The sequence below is a fragment of the Myotis yumanensis genome, unplaced genomic scaffold (genome assembly GCF_028538775.1).
Source record: "Myotis yumanensis isolate MYYU_CA2020_CCGP unplaced genomic scaffold, mMyoYum1.0.hap1 SCAF_5, whole genome shotgun sequence".
NCBI lineage: Eukaryota > Metazoa > Chordata > Mammalia > Chiroptera > Vespertilionidae > Myotis > Myotis yumanensis.
Window position 1 is genome coordinate 23305515 of NW_027223756.1, and position 14419 is coordinate 23319933.

The 14419-nt window shown below is 39.4% G+C and overlaps 1 protein-coding gene across 1 annotated transcript; it reads left to right on the forward strand.

The window, feature by feature from the left end:
• The first annotated feature begins 2434 nt into the window (after nucleotides 1-2434).
• On the forward strand, nucleotides 2435-9143 carry SPINK1 (serine peptidase inhibitor Kazal type 1). Its single transcript, XM_070417126.1, has 4 exons — nucleotides 2435-2535; nucleotides 3265-3296; nucleotides 4719-4825; nucleotides 9021-9143. The coding sequence occupies exons 1-4, from the start codon at nucleotides 2481-2483 to the stop codon at nucleotides 9064-9066; spliced, it is 240 nt and encodes a 79-aa protein (XP_070273227.1). The 5' UTR covers nucleotides 2435-2480; the 3' UTR covers nucleotides 9067-9143.
• The last annotated feature ends 5276 nt before the right edge of the window (nucleotides 9144-14419 follow it).

The following is a 14419-nucleotide window of genomic DNA, read 5'->3' on the forward strand; positions in this document are numbered from 1 at the left end:
GGAACTAGTCATATGCACAAAGAGTTTCAACAGTGTGTCATCCTATATAATAAAGAGGTAATATGCAAATTGACCCTTACACCCTCGTGTCACAAGATGGCCGCCCCCATGTCATTACAAGATGGCCATCAGGGGAGGGCAGTTGGAGGCAATTGGGCCAGCAGGGAGCAGTTAGGGGGTGATCAGGCTGGCAGGCAGAAGCTGTTAGAGGCAATCAGGCAGGCAGGCAGGCAAGTGATTAGGAGCCAGCAGTCCTGGATTATGAGAGGAATGTCTGACTGCCGGTTTAGGGCCGATCCTGCAGGAATCAGGTTTAAACCAGCAGTCGGACATCCCCCAAGGGGTCCCAGGTTGGAGAGGGTGCAGGCTGGGCTGAAGGACACCCCCCCCCCCCAGTGCACGAATTTTGTGCACCAGGCCTCTAGTATGTTATATACAAGCATGTTCAAAATGCCACGGAAGCCCAGAATGACCTAAGGAAGATTTCCAGTAAAAAACAACATTCAAACTGAGTCCTAAAGACTTAGGAAGGATTTATTCAGTATAAGTGTAAAGAAGAGAATTCTGGTTAGACGAAACAGCATTATAAATATTGAAAAGTTAACAATAAAAATAATATTTCCAAGTGTTTACCATGTGATAGAAACTGTTATAAAAACTTCACAGGTATTAATTCACCTAAGTGCAACATCAACCTCTTCCTTCTACTTTCACCTTCATCTCTTGGTTGGACTATTACAATAGTTTCTCTTGCCTCCTGGTCTATTTTCATAGAACAGATAAAGTGACCATTTAGAACAAGCGTCATATGTCATTCCTCTGCCATAACTCTCTAACGGCTTTCTCTTCGGTCAGAAAACAAAGGCCCTTTATTATTTAGGCCCCCACTGCTTCATCTTACCATCTGTTTCTCTCTATCACATTGCTCCAGACAATTATGCTGAATATTTCTCCATCTCAAGCAAGTTTCTGTCTCTGGGCCTTGGCACTTGCTATTATTTCTCTCTGTCTGGAGTGCTTGTTCTTGGATATTCATATGGTTCAAATGTCTCACTTCTTTCATGTCTCTGTTCAAATGTCACCTAATCAGCCCAGCCAGTGTGGCTCAGTGGTTGAGCATCGCCCCAAGAACCAAGAGATCATGGTTTGATTCCCAGTCAAGGCACATGCCTGGATTGCGGGCTCCATCCCTAAGAGAAACATGCAGGAGGCAGTTGATCGATGATTCTCTCTCATTATTGATGTTTCTCTCTCTCTCTCCCCCTTCCTCCCTCTGAAATCAATAAAAACATTTTTTTAAATGTCACTTGATCAGCAAGGCTTTCTCTGACCAATCTATATAACAACTGTCTCCCAAATCCTCTAGCATGTTTACCCTCCTGCGTCAGTGACAAGGGAGGGTAATTATTCAATAGCAACAGTCAGAGTGTCAGCATTTCATCTAGTTTCTCAAGCCCCCACTTCCACAGTGTGATGTGAAGAGGGCCCAGTGGTACCTGAACAGAAAGTGCAGTGTGTGACAAGAGTAGGATGCCAAGGTTTTTAAAAATCCCTAATCTTTTTAAAAGTGCACTATTGCCTACCTAAGCTTTGCCATGGAGGGAAAGAGCATCTTTATTACACTAAACATAAACAAACCTCCTCTTTATTACAGAGGGGACACTATTACACTCTCCAAGGCCATTTGTTATGCAAACTCTTGAGAAGGTGGGCTGAAGCACAGGCAGCCGGCCAGTGCCTCTGTTCACAAGACACGCGAAACATGAGTGAGAGTAGAGAATTGTTTCTCAATGACACATGGTAGACACAATACATATTTTTGAACGAAAGGTCAACACTTTGAGTTAGGTGCTATTATTATTTCAATTCTCAGATGAATAAATTGAGACACAGCAAAAGTGCACTACATCTCCAATGTCATAGAGCTAGTACGTGTCTCTGGCAAGCATGTGCGTGCACACCTCTCAAGAAACTGAGTCCTGTCTCTAACCAGTCCCCCTGTCATCTACTTTAGGCTTTGTGAATGGGTGACAGAAAAAGAGAGAAAGAATAAAAAAGAGAAAAGCAAAACAGAATGGCGAGGGTTTTTAACATATCCACAGCTGTTCAGATATCCAGAACTACCGAGTACAAGGGACCTTTGAGTTCACCTAACAGAAGGAAAAACGGGGGCTGAGGAAAGGAAATGCCTTCCCAAATCCCAGAGGAGCCGAGGGAGAGAGGCAACTACTGAATCTTGGCCTTGCACATTTCAGGCCCATGGCATTCCTTTCAGCTTTCGTACACAGGTGACATTACCCCAACCTGGGGGCCAGTCTACACTGTGAAGTCAATCAATAACCAAAGAGACCCGTGACACAGGGCAGCAGGTGGAGCCCGAGTTGCCACTGCCTATATAACCCTTCCAGTCAAAGGGTTCTGAAGAGAAGCGGTAAGTTCATTGCAGTTTCCAGCTGAGCTCTGGACACAAAACTTCAGCCATGAAGGTGACAGCCATCTTTCTTCTCAGTGCCTTGACCCTGTTGAGTTTGTCTGGTAGGTGTCTGTGCATATTTTTTCTGACTTGAATAAAAGCTTTTGACCTGTTGCTTTACTGGGCACATTACCTTCTGGACTTAAACAGAGTCTAGGCTTGAACAGAGCTTTCAGTACCAAAGAGATGAAATAAGTTCACTGGATGAGAATTATAGAAAGAGGAATTTTAATATAAAATAAGGACAACATTTCTTAAACATTGCTTTAAAAAGGAGACTTAAATGGAATTGCAAAGGTTAGTTTTGCATCAGACAACCTGGTTACTGCTAGTTGTAGCTGTTTCGCAGTTAGCTATATGAACTTCACCAATAAACTGAGATAAAGATACTTATACGTCCTACATCACTAATAGTGAGACCAAAGTCTAAATAACTGGTTGTGGGAATGTCAGTGAGCATTCAGAAGATATTTGCTCAATGCCTGATACATTTCAAGCAGTAAACACATCATTTCTATTTTCAAGGAAATGGGCCAACTTTTCTGAAATACCAAATTAAGATACTTTGGTCATAATCAAATTTTTGCTTAATTTTTCGAGTTTTCAGCAAGCAGGCAGTGAGTGGACACCAATGAGATGTCCTTGAGGGAAAATAGAAATAAGAAGGAGTGGGGAGTGAAAGAGGCCAGCAGAGAAGTCACTGTTTTCAAAGGAAGCAGAGAATTTTGAATAAAATAGATCTAGCTTCTCTGATTCAGGACCTAATTTCCCATGTCTGACTTGTTTTCTAGGTAACGCTAAAGCTGATGTCCCAGGAACAAAGGTAAAGACTATTTGTAATCTGTTATTTATCAGGTTAGAATTGTTTGTTCCAATCAAATAACGCTCTAGTGGTCACCTTAGAGTTTAGCCTGAAGTCAAGATGAGAAGTATGAATGCTGGCAAGGCTTAACCTACTACATGCAGATGCCAACATTAGTTTCCCCACAGGGGCTCATGTTAAAGGACAAATACACTGATATACAACCAGTTTCTATGTAGTCACGTAGTGCTTGTGTGAAGGGGTTTTTATATATACAGCGGCTATCTGGTAGGACAAGGGTTTGGAGTGGAAGCCTTATTAACTTCACTCCAAAAGCACCAAATCTCCAAGGTGGAGCTCTAATTAATAATGAACAGAGGAATATAATAAACTAGGTTCTTCCTCTAGAAAAGGTATTCTATATCCAAACATCTAAAAATATTCTGTCTCTATATTTAAAGGAACAACTATCCCTCTTCTCATTATATTTATATCTAATAGGGAGACAGATGACAAACCAAAAGTACACAGCAAATAAATTATTACATTTTTGATGAGTGTTCTAAAGAAGTTCTGGTACCATTAGGAACCTTGCCTAGTTAGAGTGATCAGGGAAAGTGCCCCTAAGTAAGAGAGATTTATTTTGAGCTATGAAGGATAAATGAGTGTTAGCAAAGTGTAACTGGTGAGACGTGGTATAGCAAGCATGTCAAACTCTCGTTTGACATGCTTGTGGTAGAGTGAAGTGGCTAAAAGCTAAAGCTCAGGACCTACATTTACTGGATTTGAATCCTGGACCCAGGAATTAATACCTATGTGGCCATGGGTGGTTTATCTTTGTGCCTCATTGTCTTCACCAGAAGAAGAGTATAATAAAATGTTCATAGAATAGATGTGGGTTTTTAAATAGAATAACAAATAAAAAGCACTTCAGACAGTCTCTGGCCTATAGTAGTCATTCAATAATTACTAGTTCTTATTGACATAGAGGAAATAGGCTGTGCAAAGACTCCAAGGGGGGAAGACACCTAGTGACTAAGAGAATGGACTACAGTGTGCAAGGAAGAACATGCCCAAGGTGTGGCTGACCTGAGAAGAGCTAGCAGCTGCAGTAATTATAAACTTGAACATTATCTCACTCACCTGATTAAAATGTCCTAAAACCATTATGAGATAATTTCATTCCCATTTTGCAGATAAAGTGACTGAGGTTCAGAGACACCAAGAAATTTACCAATGTCAGACAATTTGTAAATAGCATAGGCATTACTTAAAACCAGGCTTTCTGACTCAAAATCTTTAATTCTTTCTCTTAGTATCACTCTCCCTATACAATCATGCTTCCATCTTTAAGCTAAGCAACTCCAGGGAGGTAAAAAGCACGTTGGAGATTTTGCTATAAACTCAAAGAACGGAAAATGATTCTGCTTAATTCCATTTTAGGCTGTATGTAACAGTAATGTGAATGGATGCCCCAGGATCTATGACCCCATCTGTGGGACTGATGGGCATACTTATTCTAATGAATGCATGTTATGTATGGAAAATAAGTGAGTACAAACTTAAATTTCTTTTAAAATCTATTTTAAGCTGGTTATCTTCAAATTTCATATATCTTATCCTTTGACGCCCCAATCAATATCATCCACCTTACCATGAGAGAAACAAAACATCTAGTTTTCCAAACATAATTTTCAATCTTTTTTTTCTTATTATTATATATCTGCTATGATTATATATGTATATATATATATATATATATATATGTATGTATATTTGAGTGTGTGTGTTGACAGAAAATAATATTTATACTGTTGCGCATTGTGCTAGATACTTAATAGTCACACAGACTCTATGAGGTAAACTAGAGGCCCGGTGCATGACATTTGTGCACTGGGGGGGGGGGGGGCATCCCTCAGCCCAGCCTTTGCCCTCTCACAGTCCAGGACCCCTCAGGGGATGCCCGCCTGCCAGCTTATGCCCGCTCCCCACGGCAGGCGGACATCCCCCAAGGGGTCCTTAGCACTGCCACGGAGGCAGGAGAGGTTCCTGCCACCACCGCTGCACTCACCAGCCGTGAGCTTGGCTCCTGCATTGAGAGTCTGCCCCCTGGTGGTCAGTGTGCGTCATAGCGACATTGTTCCACCGTTTAGTCAATTTGCATATTAGCCTTTTTACTATATAGGATAATACTAAGCCCATTATACACATGGAGAAATTGAAACTCAGTTTTACTCTACATAACTTGCTTGAGATCACCAGCAATAAATGCAGAGCTAGGACCTAATCCTTGCTCTTCCCGCCATGCTTCAAAGTCAAGTACCAGACTGAGGATTTGTGAGACACAGAAGAAATTCCAACCTGCTTCGTCTCTCAATTCACTTACACTCAACACTAACAGAGTGCTGAGCACCATGCTTGAGAGCAGAAAATTAAAAACAACGAATTATGCCTGCTAGGGTTTGGAAATGTTTGGAGGCTTTCTTTATGCCATAGAGAAGGAGAGAAATAAGAAGGGGGGAAAATGAACAAAAGAGAGACAGGAATTAATAATGTGGTACTACATAAAATGTATTAAGGATAATGAAATAGAGGAGGAAAGGTGTTTGAATGGTTCATGAATTTAAAAAATCAATTGTGTGATGAAAACTCATGCTTTTACAGCAAAACAGTAGATAGTCTAGATTTTAGAAAAGCTCATACACCCAAAATACCTTTAAATCTAAAATGTCATTCTGGATGATAGTAATGATTATGTTTACTAAAACCTTAAATACACAAATATTAATTATACAGATTAAGTGACCAGAACGTATTTTTGTAATGTTTTTATTTATGGACTTGAGAGCCAGTCTCAATGAAGCTCATTTTCTGAAGTAATTATAGTCAGTGATTGGAAACAAAGTCAAGCACTCAGATAAATAGATTTGCCATAGATTTTCTATCTTACCCAGCTTCTGAACAATTAACATGTGCCAGGCATTGTGCTAGTCTCCTCTGCTTTTCTTGTGCTTATGAATAAGAGAAAATAGGTCATGAGCACAAAGAAGCTTCTTGCAACTTGTGACAAATGTCATCACATGAGCTATGAGCAAACTGCTACAGGAGGGAAGAAAAGACACAGATTTCTACTTACTGAAAGGGTCAAGAAAGGATTCATGAAAGGAATATTATTACAACAAGGGCTCTGAATTTTGGTAGCATAACAAAAGTATTTCAGGTTAAATAAAGGTGTAAAATGATCAAAACAACAGATATCCCACAAGTGATCCAGAAGACTCAATTATCATGAAACTGATTTGGTATTAAAACATTGATTTAGGCTCAAGTGACTACATACATTTCCATTATTCCACTGTATAAGCTCCCTATAACAGTGATGGCGAACCTACAACTCGCGTGTCAGAGGTGACACGCGAACTCATTTTTTTGGTTGATTTTTCTTTGTTAAATGGCATTTAAATATATAAAATAAATGTCAAAAATATAAGTCTTTGTTTTACTATGGTTGCAAATATCAAAAAATTTCTATATGTGGCACGGCACCAGAGTTAAGTTAGGGTTTTTCAAAATGCTGACACACCGAGCTCAAAAGGTTCGCCATCACTGCCCTATAACAAGCATCCTCTTCTTAGTCTGCTTTAAATCATTTCCGAAAATTCTCAGTGTTTAAGAAGGATTGTGGAAATAGTCCTTAGAGAGACAGATCTAATATCCTAAAGTTTTAAACCTAAGACATTGGGTTCTGGCTTTGTGGTGAATTTATTTCCACTTTAAAGACTTGTAAGAGGCACTGGCCGGTATGGCTCAGTTGGTTGAACATTGTCCTGTGCACTGAAAGGTCATCAGTTCAATTCCCGGTCAGGGCATATACCCAAGTTGTGGGTGCAATCCGTGGTTGGGTGTAATCCCTGGTTACATACAGAAGGCAACCAATCAATGTTTCTCTCTCTCCCCCTCCCTTCCTCTCTTTCTAAAATCAATAAAAACATATTGTAAAAAAAGTTTTAAGAGGAACGTTAAACCATTTGTTAATTTTCTCATGACCTATGTTGTTGACATTAAGGTCAAACATCATGTTCCATCCAAGGGGAGGAGAAAGCAATAGAACGGCCTTGAGACTTGGGAAATTTCCAAGTGCCAAGACCGAAAGGCCCAATATCTAGAGTGAAACATATTGGGAAAACATGAGCACAGGGCTGCGACACTCACCCTTTTCCCTTAGTCTTTAAAACTCACCAGCCCTGCTTACTGTTTCTATTATTTTAAAAATATGTAAATATGGGAAGAACATTTAATTGGCTGAAAATATAACTTCTCTGCCTTTATTTTTAATTCTACAGAGAAAATGTAGCTTTCTTAAATGCAACATCTTTTCAAATGTACCATATTGCCTTTGCATTGCCCATTAAAAGCACAAGACAAATGTATACTTAAAAACTTAACCCCTAGTTGTTGGGTTTTGTGATGGGGAGACAAACAAGGGCTTTTATCTCCTTGATCATTATGCTCCTGGAAGATATATTCAGTAAGGTCCTTTTCCTATTTCTTCTTTGTCTTCTTCAGGACTCTGTACTGCCACATTCTTTTTAGCACTCTCCAGCAGAACTTTCTGCAATGACAGAAATGCTCTACATACATCTGTGCTATCCAATATGGAAGCCCCTGCCACTAGCACTTAAAATGTGGCTAATACAACAAAAAAAACTGAAGTTTAATATCAGTTAGTTTTTAACTGATTTAAATTTAAATAGCTACATGTGGATAGTGTCTAGTGTGCTGGACAGCACAGCTAGAGAAAAGTGAACTTGGGTGCTCTGTTTAGATGCTTGTGCTTGTATATGCTACAAGTATTATGAGTGGTTAATAATTATGGAACAAGAAAATATCAAAAACTCTTAAAATGAAGAATCAGCAGGTTTCAGATAAATACATGTGTAAAGATATATGAGTTAGATGTCCTCAAGTAAGAGAGAAATAGAAGAATCTCACAAGGAACAATTAAAATATTTATAAATATTTGGCTCAGGGAAGAGGAAACCAGTTTGAAAAAGGTGGAGTGGGGCTGGGGGAAGCAGAAAAGTCTGTATCTGGAAGGGAGGGTGCTTAGAGTTGGCAGCTATCATATGGGACAGAGAGATGACTTCCTTTTGTGAGTTCTCACAAATATGAATGCCAGCATTCTAAGGGGAAAGATCAATCAGTTAGAAGGTCCTGCAGAGCCCACTTTCCCAACCTGGAAACATGGTGGTCAGGACAATGACATCAGGAGCAAAAGAAGCAACAATGGATTTGAGATTAATTTCAGAGGTTCACTGTAATTGCCCCCACCAGAACAAGGACAGACATTATTTTTCTTCTGCTATACTCTTAGTGTATGTAATAGTTCTCAATCAATATTTGATGAGTTAAAGAATAAGTCAATGAAAGAAAGAGAAATGAGGATAAATCTCAAACCAATCCAGGTAGCTCAGCTGATTAGAGCCTCATCCTGATACACCAAGATTGTGGGTTCTATTTCCAATCAGGGCACATACAAGAAGTAACCAATGAATGCATAAATCAATGGAACAACAAAGTTGATATCTCTCTCTCTCTCTAAAATCATTTTTTTAAAAAAACTTTATGTTAAATAAAGCTAAACTTTTTTTCACTGTTTTTTTTTTTTTTTTTTTTTTTTTTTTTTTCCAATCGTCACTTTGTCAGCAGAGTGCAAACTAATTTTTTTTCCAATCTTTTCTACAGGGAGCGGGAAGTTCCTGTCCTCATTAAAAAACATGGGCCTTGCTGAGAACCAAGGTTCTGAAATCCTATAAGGTCACCATGATATCCACTGCCTGATTGTTGAATAAAATGCATCTAAACACTTCCTGTGGTTCTCATGTGCTTTATTCCCAAAGGCATGTTTGATTATAGTGGGGACAAAGAACCAAGTTTATAAAATCCAGCAATCCGATCATTTCAGACAGGGTTTCCTTCATGGTACTTTTTGCTTCCCCATCTTCCTCACATTCTGAGGACTCTGTCTTAGGAAATATGACTGCAGATATTTAAGTGACAGGACACAGTTGATCATCAATACACTTAGGACTAGATAGCATTTTCAGAAACAGGTGGAAAACTAGTCCAGAAACATGTTACCCATCACCTATCACCTTCACTAATGAAATAATTCCTTTAGGTTTTCCTTGGGATTTAACTGAGCATCTATTGTTCCTGGCAGTGGTCTAGGTACACATGTGTACGAATTAACAGATCTGTCTATCTGGTAGAAAACAATTTAGTCTTAAGATTTTCCCTGTATCTTAGAGTATAGATTTCAGGTGAGATACAATTTTCTCAAAGAGGCTCTGAATTACTGAGGAAACCAAAAAGGCTACATTTTCTCAACTATGCTGTGGAACAGCCTCTGCGTTCAGCTTTAATTCTTACTCAGCAGAGGTAACGCCCCATTAGTGACTAAGACTTTCCGTGGTACCTGAGATTTGGAGGGAGGGGCAAAGCAAAAACAAATCAAGCATTAGGGTAGGATGCTCAGATCACACCCAGATTGAGACCATTTTTAGTATTCCCTTCCCTCCATCCCAACAAGCTCTTCAATCTTCCCTATGAAGTCCCAGGTTAACCCAGGCACTCACCCGACCCAGCTTCTAAGTCTTGTAATTACCTATTTATACTGCTGTGTTCTCAGTATTTCTGGCTGCATGTATCTGTTGCCCCAGGCAGACCAGGTTTAAGACATGCCCATCTGTCTCCCCAGATCAACTTCATTTAAATGAGCATGTCCTCCTGGCTGCAAACAAGAGAGTTTTTTAAAATTGATGTTTCAGGAAAACTAGGACGGAGTCATTTCTAAGACAGAGCACTGCATTTATTTACTCGAAGCCACTGGGAAAGAATGATTGATGAGCCAAGGTTTGCTTCTCACCATATGTAACCAAAGGAGTCTGCATTAGTGTTGCTACATTTCTCAGCATGCAGTCAATGGAAAGTACATTTCATTGGAACGAGACAGAGCTATTTAAGTGACCTCCAATATTTTAGTATTAATAGTAGGCCACGAATCGATCAGGTCTTCTATATAAACCTGGAATTTTTTAAGTTATTAAGTAAATACAAAATTACTAACTTTCACCACTTAAACTAGGGATGATGCATGCATTGAAGTCTATGAGAAATTTTGTAATCAAAAATACTGGTTCTCAGGCTTAAAAAACTACTTAAGTATGAATGGGAGAGCCTGACTAAAAGGCTTCTTCCTAGAGATCTAACATTTTCTGTATGATCATCTGCATCTTGTGGTAAACCTGCCCATATGTTTAACTTGTTCTTGCCACATTTGCTTACCTTGACTTTCTAATTAGTCTTACTCTCACTGCCCTTTTCACCTGAGGCTCCCTACTGAAAGGCTTAATTGCAGGGAACTCTCTCCCATTTTAGAGAACATATTCCTAATGCTCTTTACTGCACCATCCATGAGGTATTTCCTTTTAGTGAGAGCTGGTAAAAAATCACACCAGTGCCAATGCGGTGAGAATTGAGAGGCAGGAGGATGTGAAAGGCAGAGTTTGGCTGTTTAATAACTCCATTATGTAAGTAGACACTGTAAGGCATTTGAACTGTACTCCCTTTAAGAATAATAACATTATGCCGAAACCGGTTTGGCTCAGTGGATAGGGCATCGGCCTGCGGACTCAAGGGTCCCAGGTTCAATTCCGGTCAAGGGCATGTACATTGGTTGCGGACACATCCCCAGTAGGAGATGTGCAGGAGGCAGCTGATCGATGTTTCTCTCTCATCGATGTTTCTAACTCTCTATCTCTCTCCCTTCCTCTCTGTAAAAAATCAATAAAATATATATATTTTTAAAAAGAATAATAACATCATAAAATTGTCAACAATGAGAATTATTACTGGACCAGGTACAGGCTAAGATCATCCCCGAGCCTTCAAAAACTCAACTGAGCACTCCTATCACAAGAGAACCGTGGAGCAGGTCCTCGGGAGACAAAGGGAGGAGACAGACATTACATTTCATTTCCTACTTCTTCTAGCTCCTGCTTTATTCATTTGGGCAATGTGTCTGAAATAAAACCCACAGTTCATCTATACTTCTCTATTACTCCATCCATGCTGAGACTGAGTCACGGGAGCATGGGGAGCATGCACTGGAGGTGCCCAGAAAACTGCATTCCTCCTGACTCCATTTAAGTTGATGTGTTGCCCATGGTTGGTTATGACCTACTGGTACTGTCCAGTAGTTAAGGCTCTTAGGAGGGACAGTAGAGCAGAGACCCCAGAGAGCTCACATAATCTAATAAACAAACAAACAAACAAACAAAACATCTCAGCCCTGAAGGTCAAACTCAGAGAGATCTGGTTATGCTGTTGGGAGAGAGAGACATTCATCATGGGAGTATTTTACATTCAATAAAGTCTGAAGGAGCGAGTTAGATAATCTCTAATTGTTCTTCCCTGAAGAAGGAGCACATAATAGTTGCTTCTCAACTACAGATCCCAATATTGGTGTTGTAAAAAACTTGCTGAGGATTTTATAGGAACTTCTAGCCCCAAAGCATAAAGCATATGACTTACTTCCCACATGATAAAAATGTCCCCTTGAAGAAAATGACACTAAGAATTCTGAGTGAGCAGAGGTCAGAGTCCTGTGCAGCATGAAGCTCCCTCTCCCAGGCTCAGTCTCTTATACTGAAGTAGAACTCATGAGGGCACATCCTAGAAAACTCTTGATGGGTTAAGATACAAGAAAGCATTGTGTCTCAGCTTCAAATCCACCCTTCTATCTTTGATTTGATAATAGGGCTGAAACTATGCAAACCCCATTGCTGCTTGACCAGTCAGCCAACCAAGGAGGCAGGGGACAGGGAGAGAATGCTAGAGGGAGACTAGAAGACTGTAGGAGGGAGAAGGGGTTTTTTTCTTTCCCTTTTGTATCCTATGGGCTTGAGGTTTCTGTGAACATCACTCCAGCAACACCAGGAGTGGGTGGGAGATGGGGGTGGCTGAGAAAGAATCAGTGGAAAGGAAAAGGAGAAAACCTACAGAAAAATGTTACAGACATTATGTTCTTTCCCCTAAATACTTGTGTGTATTTCCTAAAAGCAAGGACTATTTCTTTCATGAATTCAATGATCAAAATCAGGAAACTATATTGATATAATTCTCTGTACTCAATCTACCTTATTCAGGTATTGCCAATTATGCCATGAATGTCCTTTATGGAAAGTTGTTTTGTTTTGGTTCCCCCGAATTTAATCCAAGATTCCATAGCATTTAATTATCATCTCTAATCGTCTTCAATCTGGAAGATTTTCTCAGTCCTACTTTGCCTCTTATGACTTTGACATTTTTGAGGGGTGCAGGCTATTTTGTACAGTATCCTTCAACTTGGCTGTGTCTGCTATTTCCTTGTGAATTAGAATCAGTAAAGCATTTTAGCGAAAATGCCGCAGAAGTGATGGTTCTTTTCAGTACATAATGTTAAGAGGCACGTGATTTCTTTCCTCTATTCTTGGTGCTAACTTTAATCAGTCAATTAAGGAGATTATCAACCAGCTTTCTTCACTGTAAAGTTGCTGTTTTCTTTAGTAATTATTAGAAACTTTGTGGAGAAATAAGTTGAAAATCTAGATAGCCTTTCCTCCTCACATGTCTGCTCATGAGTTTTAGCATCCACTGATGATTCATGCCTAAAAATATTATGATGATGTTTGCTAAATAACAATTTGCCAAATGATAGAGCATTCCTTTTATAATTATTAGTTGGCATTTTCCCATAAGAGATTTTCCTTCTCCCCATTTATTCCATTTTATATATTTGTTTGTTTATAACAGTATGATTGAAGTTTTTCCTGCAGCTCTCAGTAGAAAACAGATCAGGTATTTCCCAGTAATTTCTGCCCATGAGCCTCCTTGTATATGGGTGACATAAAAAGGGTCAACACAAATCAGAGCACAAATAACAGGTGACAGGAGCCACAGTTAGGCATACAATATTCCATCTGGGCTTAATATCCCATACTGAGGTCTGGGACATGAAGGCTCTTCCTCCTTTAAGGAAAGGTATCTGAAACAACCTACTCTTGTTCTATAATATTTCCATATAGATTTCTGCATAACCTCAGACCCAGGTCCTTTTTCAGAGAATTTTGGGAATTTAGGACACCACATGATACAAAGCACTGCTCTTCCTCTTGGCCATTCCCATTGATTCAGGTGATATACGGGCTGCTTAGGACATACAAAAGGCCAACCACTAGCTTAGTTTATTCAAGGTCATAAAGATCAATCCTGGCATAAAATTTGTATCTCAAGGCTTGAAGCTCGAGTGAAACTGTGTAAGTAAAACCACTCTTATTCTTTCCTTTGTATATTGCCTATAAATATCTAGCTTCTCAAATGCTTTTTGGGACAGTTTTAACACATTATAGTTCCTCTGATAGAAATCAATCAATCAATCACTGGTATGCACATTTTGAATTTGCTTGAGAGTCCTGATTTTGCCATTTTAAAAATTTTATTTCAATAGGAGTTTAGAGTTGTACAGATTTATTTAAGAGATTGATTGGGATTTTGATAAGGATTGAGAAATTTATTAGAAGGAGAAATAGATGCTGTGAAAAGAGAAGCAATTTGGACTTAGGGTAAAAGAAAAGAGGTTTAAAAAGCGTTAAAATGACAAGAGCTGCTTTCTTGAAATGGAACTCCTCCTCTCTGGGTTTGCCTTCATTCCATCTCCCCACTCAAAATCAAACCATTTGCTTCAGAGTGGTAGTCTCTGACTCCTCAGGAAAGACCTCCTCAGCTGTAACAGGAGTTAGAACCAGGGGCATGTTAAGCAAGAGTCCCACAGAAGAAGGCTATGGGCAGATGCAAGAAATCTCAAAGATATCCTTACAAAGTTTGATTCTCCTTGGTAGGTGGGGGAGGGACTCCCACAAAACTCAAACTTCTTATTTATATATTTTTCTAATATGGAAGTATTAGCAAGCTCCAGCTCCCAATTTCACTCTTCAGACCAATCAAAAGAAACAAATCAAAGAGTAATAAAATGTACATATGGGATCTAAGTATTTAAAGAAAGTTGGCTCATAAATATGAGACCAGGAAATCTGTAAGCTGCA